Below are 20,286 nucleotides of genomic sequence, written 5' to 3'. Positions count from 1 at the left end.
GGGTCTGAACAATTTGTGGATAGATGTGTGTATAATGGCCTTGATGTTGATGGGTTATCGGCTCGTTGCTTATTTAGCATTGCACCGGGTGCAGTGAGGTAAGTTTTGCAGTGCACAGCAGAGTCTGACAGAGAGACAGAAAGCAGATGAAGATGAAGTTTCACAGTGGAGAATTTCGTCAAAGAACACAGTTTGAAGAGTTTTCTATTTCTTCAACTGAGGAATAATGTTAGATTTAGATGCAAAATAATGTTACCAGATTTTGATCAACTTACCAGAGTTAGAACTTAGATGTATCACCCTTTGGGTGTCAGTTAAAATAATACTAACTTGGAAATTTTACTTCTCTTTAGAATAAATCCATAACATTATAAATTGGTCACATATGCGTAATAAAAAGGGAAAGAAAAGAACACATTCATTTCAGATTACAAGAAAAAGAAAAGAAGAGTAACTAACAGACCTAAAGTCACCTCTCTGGAGAACTGGATTCTTTATCTGTGGGGCATTTGAAAACCAAATGGCTTTAAAGACATAGTTTCCTGCAAGTGCATTAATAACATTACGAAATCACTGTCAGAAAATTGAATACTTTATGGAGCACGTGATGGTGATATATGAAAAAATTGGCCAAATGAGTAGAATATAGGTTTTATAGTTCCTCTACAACCACCCAACCCCCCCCCCCCCCCCACCCCCCCTCGTTAATGTTTTTGTAACACAAAAAGAGTTTAAATTCAGTTTGATTTTAATCAACTAGTCAAAGAGCTAGAACCTTTCGGGTGCCGATGAGATATCTATGAGCATCTTCGCATGGTCGTGTTATCCATGAGATATTCTTTGTCAAATAATGGTGAACAATGAATGATTAAGAAGGTAAGAATAGAAAAGGTTGCAACGGAATTTTTTTTTCATTCTTTTTCCTATAATACAATTCATTATTATCATTAACACATAGAACAGAAGTTGCACCTCAATTTACTGTTCTTATGAATTTTATCAACAATCCATTAAATCCTAACCTATAAAATACAATTGATATAATTAACTGGAAGTCCAATTGACATAAAATTCAAAAAAAAAAAAAAAATGGTGATGTTATCATGCTAGACCGTAGATGATTAGACTGGAACATCATAACTGCAACAAGTGAAATATGTCTACCTATCCATGACCGGTAACAGAATGTCCAGCACAAACACACTTAAGGATGGAGGCCCATGCAAACAACAATAATGATACTTAAAATCCATGTCACTTCCTACTTCAGTATTCTTCACTATTCATGCCATATTTTTTATTTTTAAAATAATGGAAAATGACAATAACTCTGTACTACACAGTCCTTTTAATCTTATACGGCTTGTGTTTTTCCTAAGGAGCTTAAAGAGATACAGAAACTTCAGTATGCCATAGCACTGAATAATAAAACCTCAATGAACAAGGCAACTAAAGTTTGCCACATCATCATGTGTAAGCCCATTGTGGAGATGTGGTTTGGAAATACCCTTTGGCCCAAGCAGACTCTCTCGATCCTCGAGTTTATACCTGAAATGGGAATGAACAATCCGGTCGGAGGTGCCAGAATTAGCACTCCGACAGACAAGTTAGTATACACTCGAGTCTTTCTTATATCTCAAGTTATCTTTTTCTTACATCCCTCCTCTCTGATGCTCCTCCTCTTTTATATTACTCTTCTGGGGCCCATTTTCTGATTATGGACACCCTGCCCTGAAAGCTGGATTCCCAATCATTCGGTAGAATTTATGGCCTATTTGGCCCTCAATCTAGTTCTATTCGGCCACGGCCGGCCCACTTCACTCGTCTTCTCGGCAATCCTATCCTGAGGGTAAAGCCATTACGAGCCGACTTACACGCGACTCCTATTTGTATACGACATTTTAAACTCGACTCCCACAATTGCCTCCCAAACATCCGAATAAGTTCTTTATGGTCGGCATGTTTGGTTAACATCTCGGAGACCATATCAGACTTGAAAGTCGAAAATACGTAGTTGCACTTTTTGGAACTGGCTCATCAGAACAGGCACGATATTTTAATCATTAGAGCTTGTTACCCCTTTGTATTTGACAATCATTTAATGTTCTATTTGAAAACCAGCCCTCCGTATATTCTTGAATCAAAAGGCTCTCAATCTACTTTGGCACCCTTCACACCAACCTCCTTCAGGACTTCTGCACTTCTGCTTCCCATTGTTCATCTTCTTCTTTGACCTGTAAATTTCACTCTCCTTTCTCGTCCTGCTCTCATTCCAGTCCACTATTGTGTTTTGTCTTTTTTTTTAAGTGTACATTTTGTTTGTATTCCGTTTTAAATGGCGAGGCATTTGAAAGCCCTCTTCTCAGAGGAACGAATTGCAGCCTTCCGTCGTCATTTTTCCATCCCAGACGACGTCCACCTGTCCCTTGTTTCAGACAATGTGGTGGACATGGAGAGGGTTGACACAAGCACCATTAACTTTCCTCTTTTGGCAATTGCTGAGGGTGGAGTTCGATTCCTCCTCCATCCTCTTCTTAGGACAGCCCTGCGCTACTGGGGATTAATTCCCTCCCAGCTAAACATGAACTTCTACCGAATAATCATGGGTATAGTGGAATTGAATCACCGACTAGGTCTTAACCTAGGAATCCCAACTATACGGCACAGCTACGTTATGGCGAAATCAACCGGTTGGCAGGACCGTTACTTTTTAAGAGCCAAGGACGTCGACTATCATTTGGTAACCATGCTCGCCAGCTTTGGCAAAAGGGTTGATGATGTCATGGTCACCGTCTGAGGCAATTGAGAATTCGGCGAGGGAGGAGATCGCCAAGACCCAGTGCCAAGGCAAAAGGGCGAACCAGGTGGCCGGCTAGAATTGCTAGTATGTCTTAAAATGAACGGTTTATTCGGCTTAAATACTGTGCTGATTACTTGTGTTTCTTGCAGGCAACGACTTGAAAAGAGCGTTGGCATCGGCGGACGAAGCCATTTTGAAGTAGGTTAAGGCCGTCCTCAATTACAAAGGTCGTGCAAACCTTTAAGGACAAGGGCATGCAACCCATGTTTTACTAAGATACAATCCAACTTATTCCACTTTCTCGGCCGTAGATAATATCCCTATGCCGGCACACGAACGGCAACTTACTGCACTTATCTTTCCTAGCTACAAAAGTCTAAGGGATATTGGTGTCGAGGGTTCCGACGCCGGCGAAGAGGTCGGTGAAGACGCACAATCAAAGGGTTGCGCAGAGGACCAGGAGTTGAATAGAGAAATTGAATTGGCGTTTGAGCATATCGACCCAAACCATTGCACCGATCTCCCTTCCACTTCTGGCCGAGTAGACTTATCTGTTCTAGAGGACGATATCTTTACCGGCTTAGAAAATCTTCCTAGGGCCGAATCCGAAGCCGAAGAGATGAGCAGAGAATCACTTGCCCAATTTTCCAGGCAACGAAATGCAGAGAAGATAGCGGCCAGAAGGCAAGTCGGCGGGTTTTGGGGGAGTCAAATAACGCCAACTCGTGAGGTGCGTCAAGAAGAAACGACCTGCGAAACAACTGTGGCCGAGTTGGTTTCTAAATAGAATCAGGTAGAAGTCCTGGGAGCCGATCTGACAGGGTAGAAACGACCTATCGAGACCTTGATCGAATTATTAAAGGCATCGATCGAGAAACGGCCAAGGGTGGATACGTCGCCTGTCGAAGATGATTTAGCCGAGGCATTCATCATCCAACCACGGATGAAGAATGCGCCGGTGCTTACCAATGGGTTGGTCATCAGAGATCCCGCCGTGGCCTTGAGTGTGGCTTCAGCGCTCTCGCTACCGGCAGACCGAGCAACTTTCCGTGCCGAACCGAATGTCATCTCGATTGCCTTGGCGTCACAATCGGCCATTTTGGTAAGTTATTAAAACATCCAAAATTTCCCAATAGCTTAAATACTTGTTCCTATTCAAACTGATGTCTTGCCTTCATTGCTTTTCCAGATGGCAGGAAGTATCGCAAAGATCGGCTGTCATCACTACGACGTCATAGAGCAATTCGGCGTCCTTGAATGCCAGTTAGAAGAAGAGAAGGGCAAGGCCATTGTGGCAATCGCCAATTTGTCTACAACAACGGCAAAGGCCGAAAAAGAGCAGGTAAGAGCAGTTACTGCTCAAGAGAAAGCTCAACATGCTGATCTGCTCTGCAGGGCCGCCGAAAGAGGGCTAACTTGATAGACGGCTCTCTAAAGTCGGTTCAAGAAGAAATCTCACAGCCAAAGGCCGATCTTGAAGCAGAGAAAAGGGCGAGGGAGCTTGCTAAGGCAAACGCGGCCAAAGCCTTTGATGCCGGTCAGCTGAAGGCCAAGGAGTTGTACGCTAATGAAGCTTTGAAGTTCGAGAATCGAGGCTTCAAGCACGGATGGCTCAAAGCTTTGGCGGCCGCCAAGGTGACTCTTGATCAGCCGATTCCTTATGAGCAATTGGAAGTCGAACCGCTGGAATTGGATCCAGAGGATTTGAACTTTTGATCGGCGTTTTTTGTAATGGATATTCTGTTGTGTTTCTTTGTTTTGTAAGCTTTTATTAGTTTTTGTTAGCACTTTATTTTGGACATATGCCATTTTCATGTATAAAGTGGATGTACTCATGCAGTTTATTAATGAAAATATTCATTTTGTTAATGAATGTTAATGATTTAAGTATTGAAAAACTAAAATATGTCATATCAATTAAGAACATGACTTCTACATCTTACTTTGCCCCGGTTAATGACTAAGCATAGCCGCCGAATACATAGACGAAGCATGTTCATGGGATCAGGTGGGGCATTTGTTGTAATTCGGCAAAATGCTTGAAGATAAGCCTAATAGATTAATAAATCTGCCCTTGCCCCAGCTGATCACTGAGCATAACAGCCGAATACATGGATGAAGCATATTCATGGGATCAGGTGGGGCATTTGTCGCAATTCGGTAAAATGCTTGAAGATAAGTCGAATAGATTAATAAGGGGTTATTTGGGGTGTCCTAAATAAGTGCACTTTTTGTCTTTTTAGACTAAAAAATTGAGGAAAAAAATTATGGATATTTGGGTTAACTTTTTGACTTTTTATGGAAAAATGTGTATTAAAAAATTGTATAAATTAGTGTATAGGGGAAAATTAGGATTGAGAGTTGTGCAGCCGTAATTTTAACTTTTGGTGAATGGTGATAACTTTTTAACTTTTTAAGTAACTTTTTGGCTTTTTGACTTTTTTTCAACTTGCCAACCTTGGCCTAAATCTGCCCTTGCCCCAGCTGATCACTACGCATAACCGCCGAATACATGGATGAAGCATGTTCATGGGATCAGGTGGGGCATTTTTCGTAATTCGGCAAAATGCTTGAAGATAAGCCAAATAGATTAATAAATCTACCCTTGCCTCAGCTGATCATAACCGCCAAATACATGGACAAAGCATGTTCATGGGATCAGGTGGGGCATTTGTCGTAATTCGACAAAATGCTTGAAGATAAGCTGAATAGATTAATAAATCTGCTCTTGCCTCAGCTGATTATAACCGCTGAATACATTGGATGGCAGCGGCAACCGCAGGCGCTTCGTAATTGTTGCAACCGTAATTAATAAGTAAGGTGGCCAGGTGTGTGGGGGGCATGTGGCCTCTTTAAATGGAAGCTCTCAGACTTAACTGAACGTAAGAGAGAAAAGAGCATTGCGTCGATTGGAGTAAGATTTGTATATCCAGAAGGGTATTCTTCAACAGTAAGGGAGAAGGAAAGACGTTAGCTGATCTGGACGCAGAAATGAACCGTGGAACTGGCGGCGAATCTTCCCGAATAGATAAAATGGCGTTAGAGGAGCAAGAGAGGCCTAAGAGGCCGAATAGATAAAATGGCGTCGATCCCCCCGTCGTCAAAGTAGATGCGTAAAAGGGGGCGAGGTAGAAAGATAGCCAAGGAGGGGGGTGCAGCAACGAGGGAAGGCAAGAACTGGGGGTGCACCTGCTTTAACGCAGAACGAACCGTGTAGGCCGCCGTGCTCGTTAAGTTTTTCAATGTTTATTGGAAACAAACCAATGACCGAAGCGGACTCAATCATTCGCGATCCGAACGTGGCAGTCGAGTTTACTCGGCAAATATTTCCACCCGAAGTGCAACAATCAATGATTGGACGGGGTGATTATGAAATCTTCAGGGAGGGCATTCATGGAGCTGTCAGAGAACTCTATAGCTCATATGAGATTAGCATGCGCCTTCAAGCCGCGAAAAGAGAAATTGAACAAAAAGACGAGCGTATTCGGGACTTAGAGCGTCGCGTGGAGAAGCCCGAGAATGAACTGAGAAGGGCCAACGCCGCCAAGACTCAATCGGCGAATGCAATGAACCCGATCATAATAGACAGAGTAAACCAGCTCCTGGTTGATCATGCCATAGCCGATCGGGATACAACAAACATGTTCGCAAAAGAAGCAATAAGAACACGGGCCTATGAAGAAGGCTTCATTGACGACCGAAAAATCGACATTGCAAAGACTAAAGAAAAGTTGGCGGATGTGAGAACCATGGCTTTAAGCACGGATGGATCAAGGCTTTGCATGTTGCTGGTATCGATTTTGCATCACCGTTGTTCCAAAGCTACAAGTTTCCCTTCAAAACTTATAACACCAAGAAGACTGATGACAAAAAAGAAGGGACTGATTCGGAGAAGGCTTAAATAGCAAGAAAAACATATTGTCATTATTATTATTTTTTATTTATTTATTTTTATTTTTTTTAGTACCCATGTATTTGCACGTTGAAATAAATACATTCTGCTTGTTTGTTTGATGCTTGTCATTGTTGCATATGCCCCATGCCACTCTATTGTCCTTCTAGCTCGCTGATGCATTTTTACGACTGTTAATCGCATTTTCGGAGACTTATTTGGCCAAATGTGCCAAGCATGAAGAGCACTCTGAATCCGGAGTCTTTTTGATGGTCAAACGTGATCATGCACGAATAGCGCTTCGAATTCGGAGGATTTATTCAACCAAACGTGATCATGTACGAAATGCGCTCCAAATTCGGAGGCTTATTCGGCTAAATGTGCCAAGCACAAAGGGCGCTCCGAATTTGGAGGCTTATTTGGCCAAACGTGCCAAGCATAAAGGGCGCTCTGAATCTGAAGTCTTTTTTATGGCCAAACATGGTCATACACGAAAGGCGCTCCGAATTCGGAGGCTTATTCGGCCAAACGTGCCAAGCACGAAGGGCGCTTCAAATCCGAAGTCTTTTTGATGGCCAAACGTGATCATGCACGAAAGGCGCTCTGAATTCGGTGGCTTATTCGGCCGAATGTGCCAAGCACAAAGGGCGCTCCAAATCCAATGTCTTTTTGATGGCCAAACGTGATCATGCACAAAAGGCGCTCCGAATTCAGAGGCTTATTCGGCCAAGCATGCCAAGCACGAAGGGCGCTCCGAATCCGAAGTTTTTTTGATGGCCAGACGTGATCATGCACGAAACACGTTTCGAATTCGGAGGATTATTCGGGCAAACGTGCCAAGCACGAAAGGTGCTCCGAATCCGGAGTCTTTTTTATGGCCAAACGTGATGCACGAAAGGCGCTCAGAATTTGGAGGCTTATTTGGTAAATTTAAATGAAACGGCAATGTGGAAGGCGTATTGTATTGCTGAGTAACTATATAGATGCATACACATTTGCACAACAATACAAATAAAAACGAATTGGCATATCGTACAAGTTGGTTTTAATGATAAAATTTACGCAAGTGGATCGAATTATAGGGTTGTGGTAGATTTCGGCCAGTCATGTCCGAAAGGCGATATGCACTTATGCCAGCAATCGAATCAATCTGATAGGGACCGTCCCAGTTGGGACCTAACTTTCCATCTACCAGGTTTTTCATAGCAGGAAGCACTTTCTTGAGGACCAATTCTCCGGGAGCATAATGGCGCAACTGTACACGCTAATTATATGACTTCGCGAGGAGTTGCTGATATCACGCCATGCGTGCAAGTGCCCGATCTCGGCGTTCCTCAAACACATTCAGATCCAAGGCCTACATCATGTCGTTGCGCCCTGTATCAAAAGCCTTTGATTTAAGAGTGGGCAGACTGATTTCCACAAGGATGATAGCTTCTATCCCAAAGCACAAGGCAAATGGCGTTTCTCCAATGGCGCACTTCGGAATGGTGTAGCAAGCCCACAATACACTGGGCAGCTCTTCAACCCACTTGCCCTTGGCCTTTACCAATTGTTTCTTGATTCCGTCCAGGATCACTTTATTTGAGGACTCGGCTTGACCATTACTTTGTGGATACACCAGAAAAGAAAAGTATGGTCGGATACCATATGTGTTACATAGTTCCCTATCGACACCGCAGTCGAATTGGGTGTCGTTATCAGAGACAAATGCTCTGGGTATGCCAAATCGAGTTATAATATTTTTCCACACAAAAGCACTTAACATCAACATCTCGGATATGTGCCAGTGATTCTGCTTCAACCCACTTCGTGAAATAGTCTGTTGCAACGATCAAGAATCGTTTATTTCCCAGAGCTCGTGGTAATGGTCCGAAGATGTCCAGGCCCCATCGAGCAAACGACCAAGGACTAGTAACGGAATTCAATTCTTCGGTAGGCAGGTGAGTTAATAGAGAGAACTTCTGGCATTGTTCACACTTTTTTACATAATTTTCAGCATCAGTACGCATTGTAAACCAGTAATATCCCTGCGTTACAGCTCGGTGGACCAATGAGTGTCCTCCAGAGTGGGCACCGCAGCTACCTTCATGTATTTCAATTAAGAGGGCTTCAACTTTGTCTAGGTGAACGCATTCCAAATATGGCCCCGAGAGAGATGTTTTGTAAAAATTTTCCTGGAGATCCAGGTAATATCGTAAGACTTTATTCCGCAACTTATGGGCTTCTTTCTTATCTGCTGGCAGTTGTTCTGAGGAAAGAAATGCAACGATGGGATCCATCCAACTCGGCTCTGAGCTAATGATGTTGACCTAGACAGGTTCGGGGGAACTGTACTCAACTGCAGGATGAATCCCACTTCGATGGTTCGTTTAATTTCGAAGTTGATAGCAAAAGCTAGGCAAGCAAGGGCATCCATATGTGTGTTCTGATCTCGGGTTATCTGATTCAGCTTGTGGTGGTCGAATTTCGTGAGCAAGGAATTTGCCATTTTCATATAGGCTGCCATTCGGTCATTCTTAGTCGCATATTTCCCTTTCAACTGGTTGATGACTAATTTTGAATCGCAGAAAACCTGTAACTGCTTAGCACCTAGGTGAATCGTGTTTCAGAGGCCGGTTAGCAATGCTTCATATTCGGCCTCATTATTTGATGCATCGAACCCTAGTTTCATTGCCTGCTCGATTATTGCCCCTTCGGGGGTCATGATTACTACACTTGCCCCGCTATCACGTTGGTTGGATGATCCATCATAATACATCTGCCAAATGTCTCCGACATACATTCTCCAGTCTGGTTGAGGTTGAGGTTGAGGGGAGGGTTGGTCTGGCTTGAAGTCGGCGTGGCAACCAGTGAACTCGGCTACAAAGTCGGCCAATACCTGCCCTTTGATGGCCATTTTGGGTAAAAATTAGATGTCATACTGGCCGAGTTCCAAGGCCCACTTAGAGACTCGGCCTGATGCCTCCGTGCTATGGAGAGCTACTCGGAGAGGATGATCTATTAGTACCCCTATGGTATGAGTCTGGAAGTAGTGCATCAGCTTTCTGGCAGCCACCACCAGAGCCAAGATGAGCTTTTTCCAGTGGTAGGTATCGTGTTTCGGCATCAACCATTGCCTTGTTTACATAGTAGATTGGTTGCTACTCCCCGAGTTCCTCCTTTAATAATACGGCGCTAACCGCCCGATTGGATACCGCTAGTTATAAAATGAGCGGATCGCCTAGCAATGGGGTTGCAAGAGTGGTACTGAACGGAGATAAGCTTTCAAGCCGTCAAGTGTAGCCTGGCACTCGGGGGTCCACTGAAATGCTTTGCCCTGCCGAAGTGTGTGAAAGAATGGCCGGCAGCGATTCGAGGAACGGTTGATAAACCTGTTGAGAGCGGCGGCCATTCCCATCAATTTCTGGACTTCTTTAGCAGACTGAGGTGAGCCGAGTTCTATAATGGCCGTGATTTGCCTCGGGTTGGCTTCTATTCCGCGATGGTTCACAATATAACTCGATAACGAGGGCATCTTCGTGGGGAAACGTTACCCCTTCAAGATCGGTGTCGTCGAAACTGATTTTGCCAGTCTCATGAGGCTGTTTGGCTGGTGTGTACGGCTTAGGCAAGCTGGGTTGTAGTTGGATTGTATATACTTGAGTCGGTGGCGGCAGACTGTATATCATGTGAATCACACCAAGTGGAGGGGAATCTGGGTGTAAAGCCACCGTGGTTGGTGGATTGCCCTTTCGGACATATTGTGCCAGTCGGCCGTCTTGCACCAACTCCTCCAGATGGTCCTTCAGTGCATAACAACTGTCAGTTTCATGGCTATGATCCTTGTGATATTCACATCGCCTATCCCTTCATCTAATATCAAGGGGTCCAATCATCTTGGATGGCCATTTAAAGAACGGTAGGTGCTGGACTTTAGGTAGGATCTTGCTGATTGGTTTTGCCAATTCCGTGTCCTTCTTGTCCGAACGTCTTGGCCGCCTGCTATTCACTTGATACTGCTCGTTCGAACGGCGCGAACACTGTTCGCTTGACTGACGCAAATCCCCTTGATTTTCGCGCTTTGATTGGCGTCGTGGTTCAGGGCTCCCTGATGATATGGCACTTATCTGCTGAACCAGACCAAATAGGGCTGACTTCAGGGCTTTTGTCCGGCCTTGACGCGAAGAGCATCATCTTCCATCTTGCAATATTCCTCAACTTTCTTCATCAACGCCTAGACTATTTTGGGAGGACGTCTAGTCAACGAGCTTTGGAAAGGACTATCGGGATGTAACCCTATTTTGAAGGGGGTAATGGCCATGGAATCGTTGCAGGCATCGTCCACCAAGTTGAAATACTCCCAGTAGCGCGCCGAATACTTACGGAGGATCTCTTCTGGTTTAATTTGCATCACCCAGAGAGAGTCAGCTTGCTTTGGCTGAATCTCGTTGGTGATGAATCTTGCCCTGAAGGACTTTTGGAGCTGATGAAAACTTTTTATTGACACCTGCTTCAGTTTATAATACCATCTAATGGCGAAAGGTCCCAAGCTGCTTGGAAATATTCGACACATGAAGGATTCATCATCAGCATGCAACGTCATCGCTTGCTTGTAATGACGAATGTGATCCGTCGGGTTTGACTTAGCGTTGGTGCTTTAAACTTTTTAGGCAATACAGTCTTTGCAATGCGTCGTATAAAAGGATTATGTTTGTCTTCATCCGAACCATCATTTCCCTTCCCTTGCCTGTGCCGTACACACGGACTTCCTTCAGATGAGTTGGACACATTAGCTCGTCCCTTCTTCCTAGGCTCCTGGGATGACGAGTTGGAAGTGCTGCCACTACCAGATTTCCGACACCGACGCTGACGCCGACGCCGTCGATCACCGTTCTCCTTTGGCGACCGACCTCGGTAATGGCGTGGTGCGGTTGGTTGAGATTTGGCTAACTCAAGGCTAACTCCTTACGCAAATGTTCGTTTTTAACCGCCATGTCTTCCAGACATTCTTCGTTTCGTTTTGCTTGATCCATGATCGTCTACATGGTTTCCTGCATCGAGGTTAAAAGCGAAGTTTGAGTCACTGGGTCGAAGGTCAGGGCCCTTCGCGCCATGATATTCTCCGGACCAAGCATGGTTTTTGGAGTAACTTCATCTCTTGGTGTAAGAACATTAGCAACGAGTAGAAGATCATCTGTTATGTCTGCTATAAACACGTTTGAGTATTCCCACAGACGGCGCCAATTGTGGAAATGTGGTTTGGAAATACCCTTTACTTAGAAAATATGAGGAAGAAGAACTCCGAAAATATGAGGAAGAAGGAATATATTTCTGTTATATTCAAAACTTCTTATCTTACAAGACCAAATGACACTACTTATATAGGAGATATTACAAACATCATTATAACCCATTATATGCCACTTACATATTATATATTACCACTATCTACCACTATCATATTATATACATGCCACTATCTGCCACCAACACCACTATCATATTCTATACATGCCACTATCTGCCACCAACACCACTATCATATTATATACATGCCACTATCTTATTATATACATTAACACAAATTTCCAGCACTCCCCCTCAAGCTGGTTTGAAGATATTGTCCATAGCCAGCTTACTAGTCAGCTTTTCAAATTGCTCCTTGTGTAGTCCCTTCGTTAGCACATCAGCTGATTGTTCACCTGTTGGAAGGTAGGTCATACAAATTATGCCAGCATTGATTTTCTCCTTGATGAAATGTTTATCCACTTCTATATGTTTTGTGCGATCATGTAGAACTGGATTATGAGCTATAGATATAGCTGCTTTGTTGTCACAATAGACCTTCATAGGTGTCGGGTGAGAAAGCTTTAATTCTTCAAGAATTCTTTTAATCCACATTACTTCACAGATTCCATAGGCAACAGCTCTGAACTCTGCTTCTGCACTACTTCTAGCTACCACATTCTGTTTTTTACTCTGCCATGTAACTAGGTTCCCACCTACAAAGGAGCAGTATCCGGATGTTGATCTCCTGTCTGTAACACTTCCTGCCCAGTCTGCATCTGTGTATACTTCAACTTGAAGATGTCCATGTTTCTTGAACAGTAAGCCTCTCCCTGGAGTTCCTTTTAAATATCTTAAGATCTTATAAACGGCCTCAAAGTGCTCTGCCCCTGGTGAGTGCATGAACTGACTTACTATGCTGACTGCAAAGGCAATATCAGGCCGCGTATGAGACAAGTAAATCAATTTCCCTACAAGTCGCTGATATTGTTCCCTCTCTTTGACTTCTTCAGCCTTAGCAGCTTGTAACTTCAAGTTAGGCTCGATCGGAGTCTCCACCATCTTACAACCAAGCATACCTGTTTCTCCAAGGAGATCAAGAACATATTTTTTCTGATTAACGAATATACCTTCCTTGGATCTTGCAAATTCCATTCCGAGGAAATACTTGAGGGCTCCCAGATCTTTAATGTGAAATTCTTTTGCGAGTTTCTCTTTAAGGGCTGCTAACTCTGCTTCATCATTACCAGTTAAAATGATGTCATCAACATAAACAATCAAAATTGCAATTTTACTGTCTTTTGAATGTTTATAAAATATTGTGTGATCTGCTTGACTCTGCGAGAAGCCACAACTGATAACTGCCTTCCCAAAGCGTTCAAACCACGCTCTTGGTGATTGTTTGAGTCCGTATAATGACTTGTTCAATCTGCATACTCTGTCGCTTCCAAGTCTCTGCTCAAATCCCGGCGGTAGGCTCATGAACACCTCCTCTTCAAGATCACCATTGAGAAATGCATTTTTAATGTCAAGTTGATGTAGAGGCCAATCTGAATTTACTGCAAGAGATAACAGTACTCTGATGGAATTTATTTTAGCAACAGGAGCAAACGTCTCCTGATAGTCGATCCCATAAGTTTGAGTGAAGCCTTTAGCCACCAGTCTCGCCTTGTATCTCTCAACGCTTCCATCTGCGTTACATTTTATCGTAAACACCCATTTACACCCAACTGTTTTCTTGTCTTTGGGTAGATCAACTATCTCCCAAGTACCACTTTTCCTTAAAGCATTCATCTCCTCCATGACTGCTAATTTCCAATTCGGATCATCCAATGCTTCCTGTATATTCCTTGGAACAAACAAGTTGGAAATACTAGATGTGAAAGCTCTATGGTTTTTAGACAGTCTTTGATAGGAGAGGTAATTTGCAATAGGATGTTTAATGCAATTTCGGACACCTTTCCTAATTGCTATAGGAACATCAAGGTCGGAAATAAAAGGAATAGGATTACCTAAAATTTCGATGCCAGAACTCGGGTGGACATTCGGGTCATTAGGATGGACATTCGGGTCATTATTCCTCAAATGAAATCGCTTCCTAGTATAAACCTGAAGCTCAGAATTTAAATCATTTTGTAGTACTTCTCCCCCTAAACAAGAATCTTCTTGACTAGGCACCATAGAACTTGGTTCTCCTAAGTGAGCATTATCAGACAGATGTGGTTTTTGTGTAGGATAAATGACATTGGGGAGCGGGATAGAAATATCCCAAAAATGGTCTTCTACTCCACTTGTCTCCCCCTGAAGAGAAGTGTTGGGGAAATAGGATTTTGTTTCCACAAATGACACATCCATACTCACAAGAAATTTCTTGGTTTGAGGATCGAAACACTTATACCCCTTTTTGTTTGAGGAATAACCCAAAAAAACACATTTTATTGCACGGGGGTCAAGTTTTGAACGAAATTGACTGGGAACATGAACATAGGCAGTACATCCAAAAACTTTGGCGGGTAAATCAGAAAACAACCTCGTGTCAGGAAAAAAAGTTTTGAGACAATCAAAAGGTGTTTTGTATGTTAACACCTTTGTAGGCATCCTGTTTATCAAAGGCCTCGTTTGGGAACAGGCTAATTTAGTAACTTTTTGGCTATTTGGCTAAAAAGGTAGGTAAAAAAAACTTGTATGTTTGGGATGACTTTTTGGCTAATTACGAAAAGATGTGCAAAAAGTAGAGAGAAAAGAGAATCTTTGACTTTTTGGTATGGGTTGTTGGCTTTTTGGCTAATTTAGTAACTTTTTGGCTAATTGGCTAAAATAGCCTCTTGCCAAACGAGGCCTAAGAGGCTGTTAAAATTGCTTCACCTCATAAATATTTAGGAACATGCATGTAAAACATTATAGCACGTGCTACTTCAAGTAAATGTTTATTTTTTCGTTCTGCAATGCCATTTTGTTGAGGGGTATCCCGACATGTAGATTGATGAAAAATCCCCTTTTTTTCCAAAAACTCACCCAACTGCTCATTGAAATATTCTATTCCATTATCAGAATGTAAAATACCAATTTTGGTTTGAAATTGATTTTCAATCATATTGTAAAAATTTGTGAATAAATTTTTCACGTTAGATTTTTTATTCATCAAATAAATCCAACATAAGCGGGTATGGTTATCAATAAATGTAACAAACCATCTTTTACCAGAAAGAGTAGTGATTTTAGAAGGGCCCCAAACATCACTATGAATCAAATAAAAAGGTTTGGAAGCCTGGTAAGGTTTTGGCAAATAAGTAGAGCGATGAAATTTTGCAAAAATGCAACTTTCACAATGAAAAGAAGAACAATCAATCCCTTTAAATAATTCTGGAAATAAATGTTTCAGATAAAGAAAACTAGGATGTCCTAGCCTATAGTGCCATAGCATTATTTTTTCTCGAACAGAGATTGAACTAGTACTATTAAAGCTCTGAGCTTTTTTATTACTAACAGGTACTTCATCAAAGTAGTAAAGACCTTCAAGCATCCTAGCACGCCCAATCATCATCCCCGAGTTCTGGTCCTGAAATTCACAATGAGATTCAAAAAATGTAACACGACAATTAGAATCCTTAGATAGTTTACTGACAGACAAAATGTTACAGGCTAAGTTGGGGACGTGAAGAACAGCATTGAGATTAATTTTCTCAGTTAGTTTAATAAATCATTTTCCTGCAATAGGTGAAAAACTACCATCGGCTATTCTGATTTTGTCATGACCAGAACAAGAGAAATAGGTACTAAATAAATGGGAAAAACTAGTCATGTGATCGGAGGCACCGGAATCTATGATCCACGGAGAGAAGTTTAGGCAAGAGAAGGCTTTAGGATTTCTACCTGTTTGTGCCAACAAAACACTAGGAGTACTGGATGAGGAGTTGGATTTTATCAGCTTTAAGAGTTGATCAATCTGCTCTTTGTTGAAGGGACCTGAATCGGCTTCATTAGCGGTAGGAAAGCCACGATTCTTCTCTCCTTGTTTGCTGCTTTTCCAGTTGACAGGTTTGCCATGGATCTTCCAACACGTTTCGCGTGTATGGCGAGGCTTGTTGCAAAAATCACACCAGACCCGTGGCTTATCATCAAACCTGCGCTGGTAATTTGCAGCCTTGTTGGCCGCAGCATCACTAATTAAAACAGAAATTTCAATTGATTCACCAGTACCTTTTTTCTTAAGCATGACGCTCCTTCGGCTTTCTTCCCTTCTGACTTCGGCAAATACTTCGCCAATGGATGGGAGAGGAGGTCTGCCAATAATTCTTCCTCGCACTTCATCGAACTCAATGTTGAGGCCGGCAAGAAACTTGTAAATACGGCTGTCTTCCACAGTTTTCTTGTGGTGGTTGCAGTCGTCAACCGATTTCCATTCGTATGTGTTGAAGATGTCAAGATCCTGCCACAACCTTTTCAACGAATTGAAATATTTGGTGACGGAATCATCTCCTTGACGAATCTCTCCCAACTTCAAAGTTAATTCGAAAACTTGAGATTGATTTCCTAGGTCAGAATACATCTGACTAACATTATCCCACAATTCTTGTGCAGTAGTATAGCACATGTAATTAGAACTTATATCCTCCTCCATGGAATTGACCAACCATGTCATAACCATGGAGTTTTCAGCGTCCCAACTGTCGAACAGCGGATCATTAACAGCAGGAGCCTTCTTGTCACCAGTGATGTAACCGATCTTTCCTTGCCCACGGATATACATCCGGACAGATTGTGACCAGCGGAGAAAATTATCACCATTTAGGCGACAGAGTGAGAGTTGGACGTTTTCACCGGAATGGCAGCGGCAGGGGTTGAAGTGGTTTCGGATGTGACTTCCGACATGGCTATGACGGTTTTAGGGCTGCTGTGTTTTTTGTTGCTCTGATACCAACTTAGAAAATATGAGGAAGAAGAACTCCGAAAATATGAGGAAGAAGGAATATATTTCTGTTATATTTAAAACTTCTTATCTTACAAGACCAAATGACACTCCTTATATAGGAGATATTACAAACATCATTATAACCCATTATATGCCACTTACATATTATATATTACCACTATCTACCACTATCATATTATATAAATGCCACTATCTGCCACCAACACCACTATCATATTCTATACATGCCACTATCTGCCACCAACACCACTATCATATTATATACATGCCACTATCTTATTATATACATTAACACAAATTTCCAGCACCTTTGGCCCAAGCAGACTCTCTTGATCCTCGAGTTTGTACCTGAAATGGAAATGAACAATCCGGTTGGGGGTGCCAGAATTAGCACTCCGACGAGCAAGTTAATATACACTCAAGTCTTTCTTATATCTCAAGTTATCTTTTTCTTACATCCCTCCTATCTTGCTGATGCTCCTCCTCTTTTATATTACTCTTCTGTGGCCCATTTTTTGATTATGGACACACTGCCCTGACAGCTGGATTCCCAATCATTTGGTAGAATTTATGGCCTATTCGGCCCTCAATCTAGTTCTATTCGGCCAAGGCCGGCCCACGTCACTCGTCTTTTTGGCAATCTTATCCCAAGGGTAAAGCCATTACGAGCCGACTTATACACGACTCCTATTTGTGTACGGCATATTAAACTCGGCTCCCACACCCACTGATTAGCCTAAAAGAATCAGGCTTACAAAATCCATGCTTTAGTATATCTGTGATATGGTCAAGCAACACTAAATAAGTTTTGTTAAGCATAAGTAATTATAGCAAGCAAACATGTTAAGGTTGTGAATAGTATAAGGAAGTGGTTGGATGGGACCTTCAGGGATGACGGCTAGCACTAAGATGGCAAGGAATCATTGAAGATCAAGGAGGTGAGATTTCGGACAACAGTAGGTGAGTGAGAAGAGGGCAGTGGAGAGGTATTGCTCTTTACTAAAGACAAAGAAGACAATTAGGAATGTTTTAACATATGCATAAGAGGCTTCTCTGGACAAGTGACTCAACCTCATTGGTTGACAACATAGAGGTATCTCAAATACCATTACCTCCCATGGTCAGATCAGGAAGTGGGTGTCTTATCACGGGAGAGTTGTGGTAGGTATGGTACACATAGGAAAATTAATTAAAAAACAAAAAACAAAAAACAAAAATTTTTTTTTTTTTTTTTGAGGTAATATAAAAATCTACCAAATTAGGTACTAATTAATTAACTTTCATTAATGAAATAACTTTTTCAAAATTTAAAGTGAAGAAAATGACAAAATTACAATTTTTATGTTTATAAAGGCAAAAATGATAATTACACAACCAAAAACTATTTTACAGCTTATTTACCAAACACTGCTACTTAAATCTATAATCTCATAGTTACACCAAACAAGTTACCAACTTATGCTCACAGCTGTAAGTTATAATTTATAATCACTTTCTCACAGTTCTACCAAACGGGGCCATAGTCTTAAATTAAAATTGTTGGAGTTGTTGAAGATGATGTCAAATGCCAAATAGTACGAGAAAACTCTCTTTATCCTACGACAATAAATTTCTACAGGGTACTTCCATTATAATGTTTCTTGAATAAAGTATATGATCAATTTTGAAGCCTTATCTAGTGCACCTGTGAAAATGCTCTGCTGACTAGAGGATTGATTTTCATTCATTAGGCCGATGTGAAACTAAGAAGTGATATGTGCCTAAGCTAGCATGCCTTCCAGTTTGACCCAAAACTGATTAAATTGTTGATCAGTTTAGTTATTGCTCCAAGTCTATTTGTTGTTAAACGTTATTGAAAGAAATCAAGGTGCGGTGCCTACTGCCTATCAGCCCCTGCCAAATGGTTGGTCTTGTGCATGAATCTATTTTTAAATTTCCTCAGTACGCAGCTGGATCACCTATTCATGCAGTACAATTAAAGATAACCTTTAAGAAAACTTTGTTAAACTGCCAATTAGAATACCAGAGACATCATAATAAAGCTTGAGTTATGAATTATCGCATGTCCCATCAACACAATATGATTCAACTTACTAACAAAAAACAAACCCAAAAGATAGAACATAAAAATAATAACTAATTACACAAGAACACATCAGCTAGGCCATTAATCAAACAGTTGCATTGCACTACAAAAAAATGTGACTCCTTCAAACAAAAACACTACGCAAAAGCTGGGTTCTCCATCTTTTTGTCTTGTCATGGAGCTGACAAACAGATTTGATGATGACATTCCAGATCCAACTCATTCCCACAAAAGATATGAGAGTTCTTGGCATAAACATACACAGATCAGTTGGATATTAACACAGGATTGCAATAATTGTTTTTTTGAAAATCACAATGGGCATCAAATCATTTGTGCTTACCTCTTATGAGACATATTGTTCGAGCCTTGGATAATCCATGGCGGGGACTTCAAATATGCAAGCTGAGTTTCCTCGCATTTTGGAATGTGTTGATGGATACAATTATATGAGATGCTCTGCTAATTCGATAAATTGATGATTACCGCAGATTAAGCCGTGTTTAATTGACTTGAATTGAAGGGTGAGTTAAGTTTTTTGGCAGTAATTAATGTAACAATATGAATAAAGAGAAAAGCTGATGACATCACATGAATAAGTATAAATTATTATCATTATTATTTTTTGTAAAAAAGTTATCATATAAATTCATAATATCATAGTGTAAATATTTGCAAATTTAACATTAATTTAACAATTGACATTTATTTAAAGGTAAACATATAATAACTCTTGTAATTTTAACATAAGTACATCAAATTATTTTTAATAAGGTTAAATGAATTAAAATTAATATAAATAATATGAAAATATAATAACAATAAGAAAAAAAATATATTGCGTAAAAAAATTTCATCAAGACTTCGTTTGGGAAGTGACTTGATTTTTAACTTTTTGGCTACAAAAATGCTTTAGAGCTCTAATATAAGAGCTCTAATAGCTCTAATGGGAATGTGGGACCCACCCTGATGTGATGTTTGTGCCTTGTTTTGTTTTTTTTTTTTTTTTTTTTGCTTTGACACATCACTAGAGCTCAAATAAGAACTCTATATTTAGAGCTCTCTAGCATTTCCCTTTTGGCTATTGTCTAAGCTAAAAGGCCTCATTTAGGTTGGGCATTTTTAGCTTTTTTAATTTTTTTAAGTGAAAAAATAAAATGATTATAATTTATATGTGATATAAATCTTTAGGAGGTCAATATAATTTACCTAAATTTTAAAACACAAAAAAGTATGATGGTGAAATAGAATATCAGATTATTTCAAATTTCAAAAATTTTAAATTATTTTCAAAATATCTAACCAAA

General features: G+C 41.1%; 2 protein-coding genes across 6 annotated transcripts in view; one reads left to right on the top strand and one right to left on the bottom strand.

The window, feature by feature from the left end:
• Positions 1 to 359, top strand: part of LOC114294719 (ABC transporter G family member 14) — a 3,814-nt gene extending 3,455 nt beyond the window's left edge. The window contains exon 5 of the mRNA XM_028238876.2: positions 1 to 359. This exon is cut by the window's left edge and continues 548 nt beyond it. Coding sequence (XP_028094677.1) covers positions 1 to 97 — 97 coding nt within the window. The 3' untranslated portion in view covers positions 98 to 359.
• The window catches only part of LOC114294727 (uncharacterized), a 23,510-nt gene extending 3,870 nt beyond the window's left edge, over positions 1 to 19,640 (bottom strand). Inside the window, exons 1-4 of one of the 5 annotated variants that reach the window (XM_082901820.1) lie at positions 15,834 to 16,823; positions 15,474 to 15,519; positions 464 to 542; positions 1 to 124 (exon numbers count right to left, since the gene is read on the bottom strand). The exon at positions 1 to 124 is cut by the window's left edge and continues 32 nt beyond it. In XM_082901820.1, the coding sequence (XP_082757946.1) occupies positions 15,485 to 15,519; positions 15,834 to 16,710 (912 nt within the window). In that variant the 5' untranslated portion in view covers positions 16,711 to 16,823 and the 3' untranslated portion in view covers positions 1 to 124; positions 464 to 542; positions 15,474 to 15,484. Of the gene's footprint in view, positions 125 to 463; positions 543 to 15,473; positions 15,520 to 15,833; positions 16,824 to 19,322 lie in introns of those variants that run through there. The other 4 variants (XR_014348604.1, XR_014348603.1, XM_082901819.1 and 1 more) reach the window with 4 other exon arrangements.
• Positions 19,641 to 20,286: the final 646 nt, after the last annotated feature.

The sequence above is a fragment of the Camellia sinensis genome, chromosome 13 (genome assembly GCF_055761805.1).
Source record: "Camellia sinensis isolate YWXY chromosome 13, ASM5576180v1, whole genome shotgun sequence".
In the NCBI taxonomy this organism is placed as follows: Eukaryota; Viridiplantae; Streptophyta; class Magnoliopsida; order Ericales; family Theaceae; genus Camellia; species Camellia sinensis.
Note: the sequence above shows the minus strand (reverse complement) of the source record. Positions and strands in the feature narration are given on the sequence as shown.